The sequence below is a fragment of the Erithacus rubecula genome (assembly GCF_903797595.1).
Source record: "Erithacus rubecula genome assembly, chromosome: 1".
Classification (NCBI taxonomy): domain Eukaryota; kingdom Metazoa; phylum Chordata; class Aves; order Passeriformes; family Muscicapidae; genus Erithacus; species Erithacus rubecula.
The window spans coordinates 14443751-14466493 of record NC_136658.1 but is presented as its reverse complement, the minus strand read 5'-3'; the positions used below and the strand labels follow the sequence as shown (position 1 = coordinate 14466493).

The 22743-nt window shown below is 39.7% G+C and overlaps 1 protein-coding gene across 17 annotated transcripts in view; it reads right to left on the bottom strand.

Moving 5' to 3' along the window:
• EMSY (EMSY transcriptional repressor, BRCA2 interacting) overlaps window positions 1-21834 on the bottom strand; it is a 41106-nt gene extending 19272 nt beyond the window's left edge. For 8 of the 17 annotated variants that reach the window (XM_079298990.1, XM_079298993.1, XM_079299000.1 and 5 more), the window contains exons 1-9: window positions 21640-21794; window positions 20588-20696; window positions 17120-17219; window positions 16395-16469; window positions 14054-14229; window positions 12648-12800; window positions 8244-8503; window positions 3634-3898; window positions 1312-1590 (exon numbers count right to left, since the gene is read on the bottom strand). In XM_079298990.1, coding sequence (XP_079155116.1) covers window positions 1312-1590; window positions 3634-3898; window positions 8244-8503; window positions 12648-12800; window positions 14054-14229; window positions 16395-16469; window positions 17120-17219; window positions 20588-20657 — 1378 coding nt within the window. In that variant the 5' untranslated portion in view covers window positions 20658-20696; window positions 21640-21794. Of the gene's footprint in view, window positions 1-1311; window positions 1591-3633; window positions 3899-8243; window positions 8504-12647; window positions 12801-14053; window positions 14230-16394; window positions 16470-17119; window positions 17220-20587; window positions 20697-21639 lie in introns of all 17 variants that reach the window. The other 9 variants (XM_079298995.1, XM_079298991.1, XM_079298998.1 and 6 more) reach the window with 5 other exon arrangements.
• Between the last annotated feature and the right edge of the window lie 909 nt (window positions 21835-22743).

The window sequence follows — 22743 nt, the reverse complement described above, 5'->3', positions numbered from 1 at the left end:
GATTCACAACACCTGTTCAAAAGTACATCCAGGAGATGTGCATCTCATGATCTGTTCCATGATGAGGTAAATGCATTGCACTGTGGTGGCCAAATGCCATGGAACACACAGCCTGGATGAATCCCATCTAGATGAAGCACTTACGTTTGTACACAAGTATTCCTAGGTGAAAAATTTTGTCCACTTGAGATGTGGAACATCCTCCAGAGATGTTTTCTTCTCTCTACACTCACTATAAAAGCAGTACAGAGCAAGTAAGCTCCAAACTGAAAGAGAAATTGAAGTATCTGCATCATCCAGACACAAAACTGGATAAAAATTAAAGTCTCCATGAAAACTGATTCAGACCTTCCAGAGAGAATTGGTATTCAGATGATATTTCCAAACAAACTTCTAACTAAAAGAGCACAATGAGCCTAAATTCCTTGTAGAAGATAAGGAAATGAAGCTCATATTGATACTGTTCAGTGGCTGGAAGGCTTTTTTTATATTTTAATTAGTAGGTGTTATTTTTCTTAAGCAATGGTTCTATAATCCAAAAGGTAGTTTTTTCAAAGGACAGGAGTAGGGCTGTTTATTTTTTCATTTTATGGTCTATTTTAATTGTTTGATCTAAACAGCATGATATAAAATAATAATTTTACTGACAGGAATAAAATAAAATACTGATTTTAAATTAATATACATAAAAATACTTTGCACTTTTATAGCACTTCTTTGAGAATTGGATAACTTTGCACACTTTATTTCTTACTACTTCTTGCTGAGATAGAAACTGTGTGCTACAGCAGAGAGAAGTCAAGAAAGAAAGGTTACATGACTTGCCCAAAGTCAGCTGAATGAGTCAATGTCACAATAAGAATCCAGTCTAACTGTATTTGTTTCAACAAGTACCTCAAAAGTACATTTTGATTTCTGGACCAAAGAAATAACTAAAACATGGAGTAACTTCTTTTCCCAGGTGATAGAGTTGAACAACTCTTGGATCTTCAGAAAACTGAGGTGTTTCAGGTTGCCAATCACATGACTTTTGAAGTTATTTACATACCTCTCAACCTCTAAAATAAAAACATACATACCTAAAACATGGTCTATAATACAAGCCAAACAAGAGTTAAAGAACCAAACTCTTTAATTACCGTTACTTGAAAACATTAAAACATCCTTCACTATCTACTTATATTCATGTTTAAAGCCAAATCCTGTACTCAAGAAATACCACTCTCCCATGCACATTTTGGGACAGAATTCTGTCCTGCTTTCCTGAGCTGCACTCAGACCTCACCAATGTGACCCAAGAACTCCAACTACCTGATTCCTGTTTGATCTGAATGGTGGGCTTGATGCCAGCTGACAGCTGAGACTGCTGTGGCTGCTGCTGGGCTACAGAACACGGCACCAGCTGCTGCTGCTGTGGCTGCTGCTGCTGCTGCTGCTGCTGCTGGGCCTGTTGGACTTGGTGCAGCTGCTGTTTGGGAGACTGCTGATGCTGTTTGGGAAACTGTGCTAAGATCTGAGTTGGATTCCCAACCAAACCTTTTGGGGAAGGTAGTCTGGTAGAGGCAACTTTAACTGCTGATGTAGATACACCTGTGGAAGAGTAAAGGGTTTAAGATTCAACAGTGCAATGAGAAAGAAAAATACTATAACTTCTAAAATAATCATACATTTCAATCATCTTTACTACTGAAAAATGCATTGATATATGAGAGGAAATAAAGCTCCCATGCAGCAGAAGTTAGAAGGCAATGGAGCTTTATACAAATTTTCAATGTGGCAGCAGAACAGCAGCTAATGGAAAGACCACAAACCCAATCTACTTCTGCACTTTTGTATTACAAATAATTCAGTAATATTTTCAAGGTCTCATCTTTAAGCTTCAAGACAGCAAAAATACCTATAGTGAAAGTATTTTAAATATATATATAGATATATTCATATTTATTAATATTTATAACAACCTATAGTTTAGTGGGAGATGTTTCTGCCCCTGGCAGGGGGGCAGGAACTAGATCTTTAAGGTCCCTTTCCACCCAAAACATTCCATGATTTGATGATTCTGAAATCACAATGACAAAAAGTTGGCAATAGGAAAATGTCAAATATGAAACCCAACAACATTGGAAGGGAGTATCTTTTAGTAAAAGAGCTGGTTAGCATTCAAAGAAAAACTCAAGGAAAAATAAGTTATAAAATTGTGGGTCACCTGTTTTGTGCTGTTAGGTTAGGTGATCTTATAAGTAAAAGTGATTAAAAGAAATTGGCTGTAAGGTGGAAAGACACAGCTCCCAAATAAATGTTATTACTTATTTCTGTCATTCCCTACATAGCTATCCCAACATTTGCAGCAAATTCTGGCTTTGTATGTAATTCTAAACTACACATCCATAAGCACCAAAACAGACAAACCAAGTCTGAATCTTATGAGGTAATTTTTTAACTAAATCCCAGTTATGTGGAAAACAGAAACAGATGGCAGTGACAATGACAGAAGTCACATTAAAGGTACAATTCTGGCAATCTAAATCAGGAGCCCTTTTCTCACTGCACCATTTAAGATGATTACACCACTTCCTTGGGCAGCTCTTTCCATTCATGAGTTTAACCTTACATTTGAAGATATTATCAGTTCATGCCACAAAACTTTTCACCAGCATCTTCTGCAATGACACTGACAGTCTTGGAAAAAAAAAAGCAGTTGGAGAGATACTCCACCTAATGTACTCTAGAATTAAAGTCTCCTCCATGATCAAACCCAACTAAAAATCAACAGTTTAAACAACATGAAAGCCTGCTGTGAGCCCTTCTGCTCCAAACTTCAATATTTGATTATATTAATACAAGCAATAGGGAAGGAAAATACCTCCTCAGCCCCAATATGGCTACCCAAAGTTTTGTGGAATGAAATAAGAATGGAAAATACAGACTAGGAAAAATTGTGATGTGACACTTGTCATTGTCAGGCAGTTTTTCTTTCAAGTGCTGCTCACTAAGGCCCATTCATTCATTCATTTATTCATTCACAGCTTCCCTTTCAAATGCTGGCTGGTGGATGTGAAGCTGAAACAGTCAGGCTAGCATACACAGCTGGAATTTTAAATCAGAAACCTAGGAATTTCAATCAGGCCCACTCAGTCTTAATTATAAAGGACCTTAAAACTGACATGCTGGTAAAATACACCAATAAAAAGGTGCAAACACTTCTCTACCTTTCAGAATTGTCATCTGGGCATGTTAGTAAGTTGTATTTACCTGATGTGAAGTTTGCATGTTTTTGTAAAATGGGCTTTTAGAGATGCAATCACCTTCAAATATTGAAAATATACATTTCTCTATGTACCAGACAATGTTCTTAAAGCCAGAGATTTTGAGGTTATATTGTTTCACAGCTAGGTCACATCACACCACCAGATCCTCTTTAAAATGAGGATCTGCACATTAACTGCTGAAGTATAGAAGAACACAGTTCAACAAGAACTTTTATGGAGTCTCTTGACTAGTTTAATCAGCAAATTTCTTTCACATGTCCAGTGCTTTACTCATATGTAAACAAAAAGTGCATCTCCCCAATGCTACTCTCAATGCAAAGTCCAATTCCTCGATGAAAGAGCCTTTATAAGAGAATTGCCATACCTTGTGCTACTGTTGACATAACCACTGATGGTGTGGATGACACTACAGCAGTCACAGCAATGGTGTTTGCAGTGCAGGAGGGAGTGGAGCAGCTGCTGCTGCTGCCCACAGAGGACTGGGAAGCAGTGATAACCACGGGCTGCTTTTGAGTAGTTGAAGCAATGACAGATGTTGGGACAAGTTTTGTAACTGCTGCATAGTTGTGGGACTTGGAAAGGATGTTGGGTACAAAAGTTGAACTTGGAGACGTGGTTACTATTATGACCTAAAAAAAGAAGAAAAAAAAAAAAGAACAAGAAGAAATTCATTTGTTCCTTGCATCTATTTCAGTATTCAGAATTTCAGTAACATGTCTGTCTGTGTATTTAGTTTTAGGGATACATGTTTATTAACAGCTTTTAGGACTGTCAATCCCGTTTGCTCACAAGAAAAGTTTCAACTACTTTGAAGAAGTGGTGATTAACATTTCCTTAAAATTAGGATTTTTAAGGAAAACAATTACTAGTAGGAAAACAATTAAAGTAGAATTATCTCATGTCTGGAGGCAAACAGACAGGAATGAACTTGACTTCATTAAACTGGGCCAGGAAGCTTGAATCCCATTTAAAGAGAAAATGAATGAATTTCCAGCAAGCTTTAAGTGCCATTTGCCCAAACCTTGTAAAAATATCACAAAACAGCAATGAGAGAAAATAGATGATTCTTTTTTCTTTAACAATTAACAAGCACTTGCTGAGTCAGTAATGGCAAATGCTTTTGATCTACAAGGCTGTAAACAATATTTCATCAGTGAAAGAAAAATGGTTTAGATTTGAAGCAATTTCTGCTTTATTTAGTGCTCTCAACAACAGGAAATTCCTTCTGATTTGTCTGAAAAACATTTGTCTGAAGAGAATAAACACCACCTCACTGCAAGTTACAACTACAACTCCATGAATCTGATCTGACATAGAGAAACACAGAATTCATGACAGCATCAGAAGAAGTCTGTCCTTATGGACCTGACCTAGAAACAAAACATTTATTAAATATTGAATATAGGGACTGTTAATGTACAGAAATTTCTTTCATTAAATTTATATGTCCCTTCTTGTATTTACACAGTCAAAGTAGAAAAAGAAGCACAAAAATACAACATTTTCAGTTTATCATGCAAGAATATTGAGAAATCATTTTAATAATGCTGTTGTCACAACAAAAAAATTTGTTTATTAAAACCTTGAAAATTTAAATTTATTAATTATTCAATGCAACAAAAGCTGATAGAAAATGAGGTACAAAAAGGGCAAAGTAAACCTGTGTCAGCTCACGCAGAAAGTCTCACACTGCTAGCCAAGCACTACTGAAACCTTGCCTGATAAAGAAATGATAATAGCACCAGAAATAGACTTAAGCAACACATCAAGCAGCAAGAGATTATGAGTTTATAACTTGCTTAAAGAAAAATAAATTAAAAAAAAAAAAAAAAAAAGGTAAATAGCCACATGGATGGAATAAAAGCAGCAAATTTCACCACCATGGCTGGTTCTGCCTCTCCTTTAGTCTCAGTTCTTAGTCTGATGGTCTCTGCTGCTCAGATAAACCTTTAGTATCTTGATCAGAGGAAAATCAAAACCTTACTACTCCACAAGTTACAGCTGGTTGACCACAACTAACCAGCGTCTGAAGGACACAATCTGCAGCTTTTCTACTTGACTGCATTCTCCTGCCAGAACATTTTCTCTGCATCAGTCTTAATTTTGCATTCTGCCTAATCTTGATTTAACCAAAATCACCTTTCTCAAATTGCTCTCAGGCTGCAAACATGCAGATGAGCTGAACATGACACAGTTTGCTTTAGTGTTAGAATTGGAAGTGAAAGGATTCTATGATACACCTCTGGAGTTTCATCCTGTTTCTTAAACTGTCCTAGTTAACACTAGGAATACTTCCAACTGTCTGAAGTTTAGGGTCAGCTCCATTCTACCTAGGGTAACTAATTTAGGAACACAGTCAAAGGACAACTTGCAGTTCAAACAGGCAGATTAGAAGTTAGTGTGAATATGAACTGTACTACTGCAGGGCAAGATCAGCATCACAACAATGCAGTATACCACTGCATCTCCTTAAATCCAAGATTATCACTTAAAAATATTTTATTTAATCAAGGAAGGAATAAAGCTTGTAAATCATTACAGTTCAACAGTGACTGTGACTGCTATACTGTGACTAAGCAGGTTTATGTCTGTCACTCTGTCTAATCTTTCAAAATTAACAGAGCAGAGGAAAGTTCAGTAATGTTCATGGATGAAGTATATCTAGAAAACATAAAATTCAGGTAAAAATTTAAGTATTAAAGGTCAAATCACAACCATTGTATTTCTGAAATACTATTTTGCCACATATATTGAAATGATCCAAATAATCTCATCATGGGTACCAAAAGTGCATTCCATGTTTTACAGCACAGAAACTGCCTGACTTTAAACACACACACACACACACACACACAAAAGTCAAGGTGGTAATTTTGTTGTTGGTTTTAATTGTTACAGTAAAATCTAATTCCCAATATGTACTGAATTTAGTCCTGTCAGCTCAATTTTGAGAGGACAAAACTTAGACCGTGAAAAAATAAGGTAATTGTAACTGCCAGAAGCTCCACTAGCTAGATTCCTTCCATGTCCTACAGAGGTGACTTCATTACAAGAGAATCCAGAAACTGGGGCTGTGACATTATTAGCTGTTATGACAAGCCCTCCTCCAACCTACTAAAATGTCAAAACAATTCAGAAGAGCTGGCATGAAGAAATAAAGAATTTCATTCACATCTAACAACTTCATTCATATCTAACTACTGTACTAAAATTGGAAATGTGCTGTTGGATATGAACGAACAAGACTGATTTTTAATTTAAAACTACTCAAGGGGATTTCTCCCACCAAAATCAACTAGTTAGATATTCTGACATATCTGAATCCAACAAAAGAGGGCACTGTGACAAGTTCAGATGCAAATACTACTCTGGCTGCCTAACAAAACAAGCACTGATTTCCTATCCTATCACTCTTCAGGAGACTTGATACACTCCATCATTAACTTCCATGATATATAACACCCATACTTAATAGAACCCTACAGATGTTTAAGGCAAAAAATTCTTCCTGCACAAATTATAACCCCAAGGGGCAACAGGATGGATAGGTTAAGCCCTGTAGTAGCTGTGGTCTTGCTGCACTGAATTTAATTTGATGGTTTATGTTCACTCATGAATTTCTCTTATACATTCATGTATTCAGAGATGAAATTTGATTAAGGACACTGTTAATGAACAGTGAATCAAATGAAAGCATCTTCCCTGGAATGAGAAGAGGTCAGAAAGCAACAACTTCCATTTCATTTTTTTCACTTCGGTTAATCTTACTCGGTTTTAAAATTTCCAAAATTTAAGACACAGGAACTCTCCTGATCCAAGGAGAGTCACAAAGCAATTAAGATGACTAGTATGACAAATGCCATGCAAAGGTTTGAGCTCGACAGTCAAACTCTCACACTTGGAAAAAAATGCTTGTCAGTGGCCAGCCTACCATAAGTCTGTTGGTATGGAGACAAAATTAACTCCACAGAGATCCTACCTCTCCCTGAAGTCTGCTCTAATTAATAACTGTACCAAGACTAAGCTGAACCATTAATCTTTTTTTAAATCTTAAGAAAGAAAAAAAAGACACAACTGAAATGCCTCCTAAAGAATGGTAATTCATGCCATAGATTAGGTACTTAAAAATCTAAGTCCAGTACAAAATTCAAACAAAGAAAACTTTTCTTGCACACTGCATTGTGGTGAAAGCTAGACACACTCAGCTGAAATAATGTAACTGATTTTGACCACTGTAACACTGTTAATGTAGAATGAGAAACGGCACACTAGCACTGAAAGGAAAATAAAGCCCCCCGGATTTTGACCAGCTCCAAGAATAAGCACTATAGATCCCGAAAAACTGGTCTCTTAGATAGAAGGCTTGGCAAAGGAAAGCCCATGCCACCTCTCCTGGGATTCTACTACTGCAAAGAATAATTATAAATAAGGAAAATAGAAATAAGAAAGATTACCTTTGACCAACAGCTGTTACCATCTGAAGGCTGTTCAGTGGCCTATGTGATCCAGTTCTCAGTGGACTAGTGTCCATATCACAAAACCCAACACCACAAATGGTACTAACTGGTAACCTTGTTGGCAGTCTCACCAGACAGGCCAAGAATTGAATGAGCATGGAGACTGAATCCCCTCTCATCCCTAGAAGTGGTCCCTTCAGGTCAGGGTTGAGGCACATTGGTGGGGCAGTCTGGGGGAAGCTTGCACTCCCGCTGCCTGTGCTGTACCTGTTCTGTGGATAAAAAGAGGGCTTCAGTCTCCACGGCTGTCAATCCAGGTCCTTTCACACACAGGTGAACTAAATTCATACAAGAGTTTGGTTTTCCCTTTGTTCGTTTTAAAGAGAGGGATTACCTTATCCCAAGTGCAATCCTTAAAAAACAGCTAGTCAGATCATAAAAAGGAAGAGTCAAACATCACATCTTACTCATTGATAAAAGCAGAATAAAGTAACATTTGGCAGCTTCCCCCACATACCTTCTGTGTTGTGGTGTTTGTTGTCTGTGTTGAGGGCTTAGTGAAGGTTATTTTCACAGGCGACATGTGTGGTGGTAAGGAGTTGGCAATGCTCTGCATTATATTACTCATTTTGGGGCTCCCACTTACAGGCACTGTGATAGTTTTAGTGATGGGAGTCACTGCCTTCGGGACTTCTTTCAGGAGAACAGGGGAAGAACTAGAAGAATTCGTTCGCCGTCTTTTGCGGGGCTTTTCATCATCATCTGAGCAGCTGACACCTGGAAAAGAAATACTTTTTCTAAATCATGTTTCCCCCATCTGCACATCTCAGTGCTTCCTGAAATACTACATCCTTTTTGAGTCTTACAACCCCTTTCAAGTAAGATAAAAATAAAGAATAAATTACATCTTATGGTCACAACCAAGCTGTATCACACCTCAGATGCTCTTAGTCCTTGATATGGTCTACACTCACAGTGCCATGATTCAGAGACAAATCACCCAAAACTTCAAGTTACTCAGTTAACTAGGTTACTTCATTCAGTTTGAGAGATTAAAAGAACTTAAGAGCCAGTACAGGGTTTTCATTCTGTCTGCAGAAGTTTGACTAGTGAGACTACATACACAAGGGGACTGGGATCATGACAACACACTTCAGTTTAAAACTTTACACTGCTTTGGGTTTTTCTGGTGGTGGTTTTGTTCACAGCAACTGGACTACCAAAGTTTATCCTCCTGTAGTTTCCTTAGACTTCAGCATTTGCACCAACTTTCACATCATGTTTATCCTTACAGTACTCTTCTGCCTTTCACCTCAATACAGCATCTTGAGTTATAATTTTTTTTATTATATAGTTTAACTGTGAAGATCAATCCTCACTTCATCAGTTTTTGCCTTCTTTAGTGCATTTTGTGCAACAGATATAAAATAGCACCTAAGTCACAATCATGAAAAACAAAAGAAGTGCAGGCTCAAAAAGAGTTTCTTCTTCCTCACAATCATATACTGCACGCATAGAAAAAAAATCTGCTGCAATACTCAGCTCAATAAAGGATAACAGCACGATTATTGCATCTTAAATCCAAATGAAACTTGCCAAAGTAGGCAACAGATTAATAAATTACAGAAAGACACAGGTCTAGATTACAGAAAGACACAGGTTAATAACTGCAAACCTCTTACAGCTACTTGGGAGCACTGAAGGCAGGAAGGCTCTGCAGGAGGATCTGAACAAGCTGGATCCATGGCTGAGGTTCAACAAGGCCAAGTGCCACATCCTGTTGGATCACAACCACCCCATGCAGAGCTACAGGCTGGGGGCAGAGTGGCTTAAGGGTGGCCCAGCAGGAAAGGACTTGGGGATGATGTTGGCCAACAGCTGGCTGGACATGAGCCAGGTGTGCCTAGATGGGCAAGGACAATGGCACCTGGCCTGCACCAGCAGTGGTGTGGCAGCAGGACCAGGGCAGGGACCATTCCCTGTGCTGGGCACTGCTGAAGTACCTCCAAGTCCTGAAGTCACTTCTGGGCACCCCCTGACAGGAGAGACATTGAGGTGCTGGAGCACATCCAGAGCAGGGAACGGAGCTGGGGAAGGGTCTGGAGCACCAGGAGCAGCTGAAGAAGCTGGGGAGGACTCAGACTGGAGCACATTCTTGCTCTCAACAACTCCCTGAGAGGAAGTTGTAGCCAGATAGGGGTTGGGCTCTTCTCCCAGGTAACAAGTGCCAGGACAACAGGAAATATCATCAAATTCTGCCAGAGGAGATCTAGCTTAGATATTAGAAACGAAAAAACTTCACTGTAAGAGTAGTCAGGCATTGGAATAAGTTGCCTGGGGAGACAAGTCTGGAAGTGTTGAGGAGGTATCTGAATGAGACACCTGGGGACATAGTTTAGGGGTGATTATGATGATGCTGGGTTACTGGTTGAACTAGATGATCCTGCAGGTCTCTTCCAACCTTGACAAACCTGCAATCCTGTTATTTAAGCTTACCATGTTAACCTGTGTCAAACCATTAAAAAAGAAAAACAATCAGAGAGAAGCTGAACAGATACAATCCTGCCTATGCAAAAGATGATTCTTGTTCCATGTGCCTGGAGCTTAAAGACAAGTAACAGTATCACAGCAAAAAGCAATCTTTGACTACCAACCAAGTTTGCTTTGATTACCAGCAATCTCTAATTATGGCCAATCTCTAATTAAAATTACTAAATTTTCTGGTATTCAAAGAGTGAAGATGCAAAAGCTAACATGGACAAGAAACTGCTCAGCACTACAACAGGCAATTTCTGAAAGATGGTATTCTCTCCCAGCAGGAGTAGCAGCTCATTTGCAGGTACATGTCCAAAGGCTGACAGTTGTATCTACAGAGACAGGAAACTGAACTAGGGAAGAGAAGCAAACTTTAAAAAACATAGCTTTAGTTGGCTGCAGCAGTACAAGTGAAGTGTGGATCTACAAAACCAGATTTCAAAGCTCTAATCCATAATTTACTTCATGCCCCTGAATAAGCCTCATGGTGAACCTCCTCCTACAAAGCAGAGGTTTGATTACATAACTTTAAGGTTTATCATGGACAGGCTTCTAAGTATACTGTGGGTGCACTACAGAAACTTGTAACTGTGATTAATCATAGTTCATCACATTAAATAATCACATTTAATCATAATTAAATATTATGATTACTCATATTAAATGTGTGCAGTAATTTAAAAATCTCAAAATCCATTTAAATCCAAAATCCATGTGCAGCTAGCATGTGAGGACACAGTTGCTATTTTGGTAGGGCACCAAGAAACAGAGAAAACTTTATGGTCCTCATCCACAAAAAAACCCATCAACCAATCAACCAAGCCATAAGAAAATAACATTAAATTAGCAGAGCTTTATTTTATTTATTTATTTAAGTACAGCTCATTTCATCTCCTGTTTTCACTGCTGGGGTTTTGCAAGAATATTATTCCTATCATTTGATGTTGGAAATTGCTGTACCAAGTTTTCCAGAGACATTTACTTAAAATATAATACAGCTTTGACTGTAACTCACACTTGATAAGTAAGGGAGCAGAATCATGGAAAGGTTAATGGCTCAGACTGTGACTTGGAAGAGGTTACACCACAGACCAGTGGCAAAGCCCTGACTAACTCAGATCTCCTGAATCTGCTCCTAAGCAGGTTTGTTAAAATCAATGTGACTGATGTAACATGCTCTGAAAGACACATAATTCCTTAAAATAAGTCAATAAAAACAGTAACAACAAAATGAAGTGCATGAAGTAAGGAAATAATTAAATCTAGGGACAGACAATAAAAATGACCATCCCTGTATCCTGTGTCTAGACTTATTTGATACTCATTACCATGTAATAATTCAATAAAGTCTACATTAAAATTTCAAGATGTTAAGAACATCTTTCCCCTGAATCTTCAAACTAAAGCCAAGTGATTAGTGCATAGATCCGAAAAATGAAAAATCTTAATGTGATGGGTTTCATGGGTTGACAGAACCATTAACAATTTTTTTTGCAAATAACATTACATTGATGTATTATGTGGCGTTTCTGATTAGCTAGAAGCTTATACAGATGTATACATATAGCATAGAAACAGTAACTTTTAATAAATAATAAATATTAAAGGTATGCAGAGCAAGCATTTATCTACTTCACTATTAATCTTCACTTGTTGTTTTGATAGAATCAAATAAAAACTGAAGGAAACATTTTAATAGTTTAATAAAACTACCCATAATGAGGGCATATATACAAGAGCATAATCTGCTTTTAGAACTAGTTGACTTTTTAGCCAAACAAAGATGGGGACACTTACACACTCTTAAGAAAAAAAAAGACTGCTTCTAGAGTCTATGTCCTGGATTTCCAGATTTAAATACACGAAGATGGGTCTCTGGTAAGAATTTGAATGAAGTTTTTGCAGCTGCTGAGGAACACAAGCCTCACTAAGACTGATTTCTAGGTACATCACAAAATGGCCAGATACAGTATGTAAGCACAAACCAAACCCTTCCCAAACTGAAATCAAAAGTAAAAAAATTCTATGTCAACTGTGAAAATGGAAAAGAGGAACCTTTTCTAATTCAAGTAAGTGACTATGCATTAGTTCTCAACAAGATGGATCAGAAATTTTGATATATAGAAATTTCTATATTTAATTTTCAAATTATTTTTCACTTGTTTTCCTTGTACCTTTAGTGCTCCTTGCAGCATTTTGCAGTGAGTGGATTTACCCTGAACACTATTTATCTGCAAAAGGGAAGCAATAAATTCATTCCCTAGACTAAAGGAAGGCACAAAGGCCTTAAATGACTTGTCCAATTGTTAGTGTTTAACTTGGTGTGTGCTTCAGCCACGCTCTCCCTCTCTTTCCCTTTTGCTCACCAGTTGCTAGTATCACTTACTTTTGACGTACACAGTACTTCCACTTGGCAAGACGACTACATTGGAGGCTGGGCTGGCAGGTCTGGGGGACTTCACTGTTGCTACACTGCCACTTGGAACAGGGGTGGATGTTGGGGTTGAAGTGGTACTTGTGTAGGAATAGCAAACCACCACTGAAGAGGAGAAAAGACACCTTCCATATAACTGAAGTGCAGAATCCCATTATTCTATCACTATTTTTACAACTGAAATGGAAGCCAAAGACCTACTGTGTCATTATCTGTGTATTTGCCTCTGCATTTCTGTTACTCCCCAGTTAGATCTAAGCATGTCCACGGAATTAATGGTCTTCAAAGACAACACAAAAATCTAAACTCACGTCCTCCCATCCCCAAAACTCTGTGCTGCCAATGTGAGATTTTTTTTTAATTAATTTGTTTTACTTTATAATTTGTTATTTTTAATTTGAGCATTAATTTATTGATCTTTTTGCTTTTCTGTCAGTGATCACATCTAGACTAGTAACTGATAGAAAAGTGTTACTGCCTCATCAGTACCTTAGTTGAAAAAACTAAAATATTCTTTCAGTAGTGAAGAACTGATTGTGCAAGTCACAAATTAGCTAATTTGTGTTCAATTTTTTTTAACCACTACTTTTAAGTAATATCACAATTATACAGTATTTCTCACAAAACCAGGGTAAAGCAGCTTGTTTTAAGAAATGTTACACATTCTCCAGTTGTATGAAGCCTAATTCAAGACTGCTGAGCCAAGCTAGTTGGAACAGATACTGCCATTATTTAAAAAGCATAGGGCAAGAAGAAAGCAACTTTTTTACTTGTTACCATAATACATTTAATCTGAAGGATAAAACTCAAAGCTTTATTTTCTTGACTTTCACCAAAACCTACCTGCATTCCTAAAATAAAACATTCTGAAACAGCTTTCATCACTTACAGAACTTTACAAAATCTAGCCATTGGTCCAAGTTTTAAAAGTTTACAGAGTTGAAGAAATCAATCAGTAAATGTCATTTCCTGACAAAATGGGCTGTTTTTACATTTCAGTTACTAGAGCATCAGTAACACAAAGCAGTCAGATTAATGCTGCAGATACCACAGAGGTACCTTTAAAAAAAAGAGGTGTTTTACATTTCTCTGAGTAATGTTTGATAAGAAAGACTTAGATTTTTTTTTTTTCATAGGTTCATAGAACGGTTTGGGTTGGAAGGAACTTTAAAGCTCACCCACATCCAACCCCCTGCCAATCAGCAGGAACACCCTCCACTAGACTGGGCTGCTCCAAGCCCCATCCAACTCAGCCTCAAAAAAATTTCCTTAACACTTAAAATCTAAGACACCAATTTATACAGTGACACTGTTTTTACATTCCCACAGAGTGCAGCAGAATCCCATCTCTCTCTCACCTTCCTTGTTTCCAGTGTCTGCAGGAACTGGGAGAGACGCGTTGTGCTGGACGGCTGCGTTGGCGACCGCGTTGGCGGTGACGGTGAAAGCCGTCTGAGGAACCAGCCGCGGCATCAGCGGCACCAGCCGCCGACCCTCGATGGACCACTCGGAGGAGCTGTTTGGCCCAGACATGCTGAACAGAAATGCATGTTCTGCTATTACTTTGATGAGTTTCCAAATACTCTGTATCTTATTTAAGAACATTTTTTTCCAACAGCACAAGTCAAAAAGGCAGTTTAAGACTACTACAGCACTAATACTCAACTTTCACTAATTCATGAAAACCCTTGCATTTATGTCACTTGATATAAAAAACCTCCCATTTTAAATTGAGGAGTTGACTCTTCTTTTGTTGCTTTGCTTTATAGAGCTCTTCAAGGACCAGAGGTGTGTGAATGCCATACTCAAACCCCCCACATTAGGTTTGCCACTATCAGGTACAGTTGGTACACTCTCTGAACTACAAAAACACCAAGAAACCAAACAGCTGTCCTGAAAGACTATTGAATTTGATTATGTTACAGGGAAAAACTCTCAGCTTCTAAGGTGAATTTTCTTTTCCCTGAACAGAAGATTTTCTTATGCTTATTAAAGTAGCCCCAAACAAGGAGGCAGAACATGAGATTATTTAAATACACCCTAAGCATCTTTCTAAACAGAAAGCAGTCTTCTGCTCTAATTTGCTCTCAACCTTAATACTTACACCCACACTAGACTGTTTCATAAAAACACTGTTCTTATCTAGATGCAGAAATATTTTTGACTGTTTTACAGGAGTCATTTGTCAAATCAGCAAAACCAAACCAGCAAATTGTTTTTCAATGCTGTAATGTTTTTAAACAAATCAACTCGTTTAATGTATTAATATATTCTAAAAAATAACTTCTCACATGAAATATTTCAAGCAAGTTGCAGCAAGAGCTATGACAAAGTAGTTTGTAAAATGCAGAGTATTTGCCCTGTTGTTAAATTTTGATATGCTTCAGCATTCCTCATACATATGCATATAGTATAAAGAGAGGTAAGGTAAAAATACATTTTAAAAACAAAACAAAAAATAGAGTACAAAAGCTAGCAAAGTAGGCTTTCCTAATGAGTTAAGAGAATTACCTAAGCCAAATACGTATTACTAACCATCATTCATAAAGAATAACCACAGGAAAAATAAAGAAAAAGCAGCAATTCAAAATTGCACCTTGTCTGGATTATAAAATTTCATTGAAGTGAACACCTCAGAACAAACTATTCATGTTCTTCAAAATGCTAAGACCTGAAACACACTTAAAAGGAAAACTTGATTCAGGATAAGAATCCTGATTTGACAACTATACGCTCTCATTATTCCCCCTCTCATTTCTTTAAAGGAGTGTAAGGAAGCTGGTGGGTTTTGTTTGGTGAACAGCATACTTCTAAACCTTTAAACTCAAAAATTAAAACTTAAAAGTCCTTCTACAGCACTAATTCAGTATGCTGATTTTGACCAGACTTTGATTAAACAATTGATACCTCCAAGTGTCCTGCCATTCACATGATTTCCTCCCTTTTCTCCTCACAACACCTAAGCTACAACAGTCAAACTTTTGAAAGTTAACAATTGCAACACAGGGAAAAAAATACAGACACAATGCAGCTGTTTAAAGACAGTCCTTAACAGTAAAACTATTAAGTAATTATCAAAAACACATAACCACTCTATCTATTGCTTGTCCACCTCTCAAAATCATGTGGAGCTTGTGGAAGCAAACACAAGGAGGAATGAGCCCAGCTGTTGCCAGCACAGCAGCTGAAATGCACAGTGGTGGACACTGATGTCATCGGCTTGCTGCAGCTTTTCCTACTCTATTTTTTCTTTTCTGTGTTGATACAGTTTTCCACTAATCTGGCATCTCTTTCCCTCTCTTTGTCTTTCCTATGTAATTTTCTCTTTCCTCTTAATACAGCCTTTCCAACCTGATTAAAATAAAACTAAAAGCAAAACAAACAACAGCAAACATGTTTGTCCTACTTAGGACATTCTCTATTTTCTCCATTCTCTGTTTATTCTGGTCTGTCTTACAGAAAGGTCTCCATGCCAAAAAGCTGTTTCTTACATTGTACTTGTACAGTGAATGGGATGGCCTTGGATCCAAAATGTAAAAGTACTAAATAACTGCTTCTAGATAGAGTAATTCCCTCAGTGTTTTAACTACTGGTTCTTTAAACCACCATCAATCTTCAGAATTTCACCATTCAGTGAAGGCATAACAGATTCCCAAAAGCTACTTTTGGAAATCAGTGACAAAAACAAGTGGAACTTACTTGTGTGCAATCGTTGTCAGTCGTTCATCATTTACCGCTCTCCGAACCTCGGCGCGATGTCGCTCTGTTGAAATACTATTAAAAAAACAAAGTGAGATATTTTAATCAGAGGAAGACATGAACATTAATCTAAAAATTCCAGCTAGAATTAAACTTATGAATAATTTATCAAAGAGAAGAAAGGGCACAGGACTTTACATCAAAGAGATTGCCACATAACCCTTGCTATCAGAGAGAATCAATCATATTATTGCTCAAAAATATTAGTGAAGAATGATAAGAACATTACTGTTCACAGGGCACCCTTGACAAACAGCTAAAATCCAGCCTCCTAATGATAGCCATACATTTAAAGGATATGTCAGAAAAAATTCACACAGGACATGCAGCATTCTTTCTTGAGGTACCTTGGGCTCACAGACCTTGGAGTTCTACCTTGACAAAACCACAAGCCAGTGTACATTCATGACCTGGCTGTAACCCTTTTAACACTCAGTATGCCATAAAGCACCAACAAACCAGTAAGTCATCTACCACTGAAGGATGGTTGTTTTCCTTATTAAAAACTCCAAGGAGAACAGGAATGAAACCTCAGCAACATACTTCTCCAACCAACTTACTTCTCCAAATTCAGTTTTACATTTTGATCCTAGTGAAAAAAAAAGTATGTAACACCTTAAAAGAAAACAGGTCATGGTTCTTAAGTTTAAAAAGATCATGGTTACCTAAGCACTTTAGAGAGTTCTCCAAGAAGATCCTTCTTCTCTTTTGTAAGGTCTCCCTGTGCACGTAAGGCACTGATGACACCTGCGTAGGCCTCCAGTTCTGAAGAATTAGAGCAAAAAATATTTCTATTTAGTGCTCACAGCAAAGGGGGGTGGGAAATGTTGTTTTCCATATTACCGAAAGTATTCTAATAATTTTCAAAATCATTAAGAGGAACATGTCTTTCAATTATTTAGTGCTTTTTCAAAAGTGATTGATGATTTGGAACTCTCTCAGTCAATTACTTTGCAGCATAAAACATTTCATTTCTATGAAACAATTATCTCATCACAGAGGATTATCTAGTTTATAAACCCAAATGAATGTGTCAAGCTCTCGCTGACCTGACAATTCAGGCAAAAAGCTTAAAAAAACTATTTGTAGAGTAATTCAGAATTCTCTTAACACATATCATTATTAAGAGTTTTATAGAAAAGCTTGGCTTGGAAAAATAAATACACTATCAAAAGAGCAACTGAGGGTTTTTTTTAATGCCTTTCCTTAATTAGCATGGAAAACATCACCTCCAGTTTATTAAGTATGATCATCATAATCTTTTATGCCTATTTACTTGATATGGTACAACTGCTTGAATCCAAAAGAAATGCAACACACTGAATTAAACCTGCTCAACACAAAATAAACAATCCAGCTATTCTTAAACACAGAGCTACCACAAAGACTAATTCATAAAAATGCAACTCTGATTTACCAGAAATGTAGAATTCCAGGTGACTGTGATGTCATGCCATCAGCATTAAAAAAAAACAGAACTGTAAACGGCTACTGCTATTTTTGAATTTTGTCCTACTAAACAGAATGAAGATATTCCTACTGTAAATAATGAAGCCTGCTAATTTGGGAAAGAATGACTTACTATTCTCAGCTTCACACAGTTTAGAGAAACCAGAAACAAAAATTCTTTTGATCCTTACATAGGTGCCTTTCATTTGACACCTCCATTTCAGCAGCCAACCCAAACTGCCCCACAACAGATCCCAGCTAACCAAAACCAAGAACAAAAAGTGCAGGCCAAAACCTAACATTGCTGAAGTTCGCTAAAAAAAAAAAAAAAAAAAAGAAAAAAAAAAGGAAGACTGTTGCTATTCTGAAAAGCTTTCAGTTTAGGATTCCAAAGAGCTAATTTACAAATGAAATCAAGGAATTGTGCTGAAAAAAAAAATCTGCTCTCCTGTCCCAATTAAGCAGACAAAACAAAAAGCAGAGTCATTTTGGTTAACTATGCAGCCTGCACAAGGATGCTGAGTGACCTACAGAAGCATTTACAGCTTCAGTTATAAAACATTCACTAATTAATGCAATGGTTCTTACTAACATCAACATTTATTTAGACAATCATGTTACAATATTTATGATACTAATGATTTTCCTCTGTTAACAACTTAAAGTAATTCTCAGATGCAACCATATAATTATTTATCAAGGACACAATTTTTTTTCCTCTTCTGCATTATAAATAAAAACCCTCTACACTAGAGCTGTAAAAATGCACAGTCTGATCTTTTGGAAGCTAGTAAGGATTACAGAACAGCTGTAACTTCCTCTCCTTTGTGTTTATGCAGCAGTCACTAACTGGTGTGCTCTCTTTCCAACACAAAACACATGAAATAGATAAAATGGGTTTGGCAAGCAAATACCATCATTGCTAGTGTTAGGTGCCACCATCATCACCTTGTTCAGTAATGAACCACGACCAGCACCAGGTCCTGCACACCTCCAGGCACGTTTCAGCCTCACCTCCATTCCTGCCTCACTCCTTACAGAGTACTCCCACTACTGCTGAACCATCAGCCAAATCAGATGTTGGGCTGTGAGCTGAAAAAGCAGGACCCTCTAAAGCAGATGGCTACTGCTGAATGTGACTGCCACACAGCTATTCTCCCACTGCCTGTGCTCCTTCACCCCCAGTCCCGTGGTGTGCCTCCTCCCAATCCAGAGGCAGTGCCTCAGCCTTACCCTGCCGCAGGGCCCCCTTGTGGGGACTCAGCTCATGCCAGCAAAACAAAAATGATTCTTTTTTGATTTTTTTTTTCCTTCCTGTCAGCCTAGGTTATGTCATTGAAGGAGGTGTAGCTGCAGCTCTGTTTGGCTCAGCTGCACCAGCAAACGTTCTGCCAGCCTGTCAGCTCGGGTGGAAGTTTTTTTTTTCCATGCTTCCAGCCAGCACAGCTATGTTAACGAAACTCAGTAGCACAGATCTGGTCAAAAGCTTTTGGCACTCTGCACTTTTCCTAGTTTTTGTTCTTTTTGAGCCTTGCTTAAGATTTAGGGCTGTCACCTTAAAAGATAGTACAGCTTGTTGCAATGTTGTGTGCAATGTCTGCATTGCTGATTCAACAGCACACAAATCCCATATTCCCAAGAAATGAAATAAAAAGGGCAAAGGGAGGGCAAATAAATTCTCAACTCTCAAAAAATAAAGTGGATGGCTCCACAATGTATGAGAACCTTGGCACAGTTAAAAAACACAGCACACCATCTCTTAGCAGTCCAAGAAAAGCTGTCACTTGACAGTCATAGGAAGTCAGAGGGAACCTCAACTTTCTTCTTGACATCATCTCCTAGATTATGGTCCTCAGAAGAAACTCTGAAAAATCTAAGGCTTTTTTTTCCCATCTAGTATCATTTAACCAGCAAAACCCCAAACCCTTAATTACACAAATTCAGCCATAAGAACTCAAAAAATATATTACTTTCCAAAACCCAGAAGCATCTCTCCTCATACACTTAGATCTATAAAGACAGAGCACAGAAATATCTCCCAGTGTCTATCTCTGGGACAGGGGCCTCAAATACTGAGCTACATTTGAAGCAATGAAAAGGCTCCTGTGCTTATAGCAGTTGAGCAAGGTCATAGTTTTCCCACTTCTCTGACAACTTGTGTAACTGCAAATCACATATAGCACGTTTTTAAATCCTGTTTTATGTCTTCGCAATAATAACTCCAATACTTGAATTCATCCCTACAGTGCCAGTTAAACCAGGATTCCACTATGTTTTTCTGGGGTACAAAAAGGTGTCTAATACAGAACTGGGGGGGTGGGGGGGGAGAAACCAAAAAACACAACAAAACAAAAAGAAAAAAAAATCTACCTAAAGGCTTTCCTTTCAAAGAGTTTTTGCATGTTAATAGTGACAGAAAAATCCAGCCCTGCAACATGGCAGCTAAGACATCCAAGAGAGATTCGACCAAATCAAAACAATACTTCTCTACTCTCGTTTTACTAGGGCTGAGAGTGTCAGTCAAACATAACTTTAAGCCAGGGGTGTCAAAACAACAACACACAGAAAATTCAAGACATTACTTGTGAATTGCCTGTAGACATATTAAAATATTTCATGCAAGCAGCATGAAGGCAAATCTTAAAAGGTCAAAATACAGACCCACAAATTGTATCTTACTGTACCCAGTTTGCGAAGGATCCTCTTGCACTCATCCCTACTGAGGTCCAGGAGAGTCGGCCACACCACAGGCATCCTTCCCTCCTGTCTGTGCTCCCGCAGAGCTCAGCCTCACTGGAAAAAGAATATAAACGCTCAAGCCCATAATTTATTGATTTCCGAAGCCGATTGATGTAAACTCCTCTCAGCCTGCTCACAACTCCTCCGACACATTCGCTCCCATTCCCGCCGCAATCTCTGTAGTGGCACGAAGGAATTCGGCAGTTTCGCAAGGGCATGGACTTCCTATACTCTCCAGCTCAAATGCATCACCCAAGCCTTTTTACAGAGTTTCTTATCTCCTTCTCAAGCCTTTTTTTTTTTCACGCTGAAATGCTCTCCGAATTGATGCCCAAGTCTCCTCCCTCTCTTTATGCAGAGTACCTATTAAAAGAATTCTTCCAGCGAACCGCACGCTCCCCTTCCCCCCCGGCGAACGCGTTTTGCGCCAGCCAATATTATATGACAGGATGGCAAAAACATCGTGTGTGAAAATTTGCTCTCCACATACCAACACCAACCCCCCCCCCACCTCCAAAAAATAAACCAAACACGGGAACACCTCCACCCAACGCAGCGAGATTCCGGTGAGAGAGAGCGCATCCCCCCGATGCGACCAGGATAATAAAGGGAAAAAAGCAGCCGGAGGCGACGGCCCGGGCAGGAACGGCACGGCAGTGGGGGTGGGGAGGGGTGGGCACCGGGAACAAAAGCCCTGGCGCCGCCGCAGCTTCCAGCGGGGGCTGGAGCGGGGGAGGGTCTCCTCCAAGGGCGCCCGAAGGCAGCCGCCACCCGGCACTCCCCGCACCCTGCCCGGGCCCTGGGCGCTGGGACCGGCCGGGATCGGGGAAAGAGGGAGAGGGAGCGGGCGGCGGCTGCCGCCGCTTCCCCGCATCGGGCGGAGCGGCAGCGCTGCCCTGGGCCCGTAAGGGGGCGGCGGGTCTCCGCCGTCCCGGAAACGGAGCTGCCGCTCTCCCCGAGGCGGAGCGCCCCGGGTAGGGCGGGGAGCAGGACCCACCTGTCCGGCCGTGCCCGGCACATCGAAGGCTCCGCGGCGGCCGCGCCCCCCTCCCCCACACCGTTCGCCAATGCCGCGCTCGGGTTTGTTTAGTGGCGGCGGCGACGGCGTCTACTTGGGCCAAGATGGCGGGCAGGCGCGCTACGCATGCGCGGGCGTCGCGAGGTACGCTGGGAATTGTAGTCTCTGCCTCCCTTCGATCGTGAGGAACTGAAAGCAGCGGATGCCAAGATGGGCGCTCGGGTGAGCATTGCGCATGCGCATTGACGAGGAGCATGCCGGGAAGAATAGTTCTCTCGGCGTTACTCGATGCGTGGGAAGCGGCGCCCACCGTCCCGCCATGGCTCGGCAGGCGGGTACGGGCAGCCGGAGGGGACAAAACGCATTGCGCGTTCTCTGCCCGGGCTGGGGCGCGCTTCGCGGTTTGAGCACAGCCGCGTACGCCCGGACTCATAGGAATTACAGCTGATCACTCCTGGAACGAAATCTGGCAGAGAACATCACCCCGACTCCATTTGGTCACTTGCATTTTCTAACTTAAAACGGGCGCGGGGGGCTGTAGCGAACAATAGGTAATGTTAAGGGAATAATATTGCAAATATTGTAGGGAGCGATAAGGGAATAAATTCCGCAGCTAGAGCCGCTCCGGGGTGTCTCTGCGCCCCCCTCAGCAGCACCTGCACCCCAACACCGCGAGCGCCAGTGCCAGAGCCCGGGCCTAGCCCCTGTTTGGATATTACAGCGATTATAACTTGTTGTCCTGAAGGTTTCCATGAAAAGCGGTACATTTTATCTATTTGAAAATCCTCGGATCAAGTTAGAAATAGTCAATAAAATGTCTCTGGGGTGCGGCCGAAAAGCAGTGCATCCAGTTGTGGCCTCATGTTGCAGCGAGAAAGTCTGAAAGAATCTGATCTGTAAGACTGCCTGCAAGGAAATCGCTGGAAAATCACACCCAAGCCCTTTCAGATTGTCAGGAAAATTCATCCACAAACACCAGAGGTTTATGCCCAAAAAGGAGACAGAGGAGTCCTTTTACTTTATTCAAAGGGAGAGGCCTTGGGGCATTCCCCTGGGGTGTCTCAGATTTTTGGAGGATGCAGC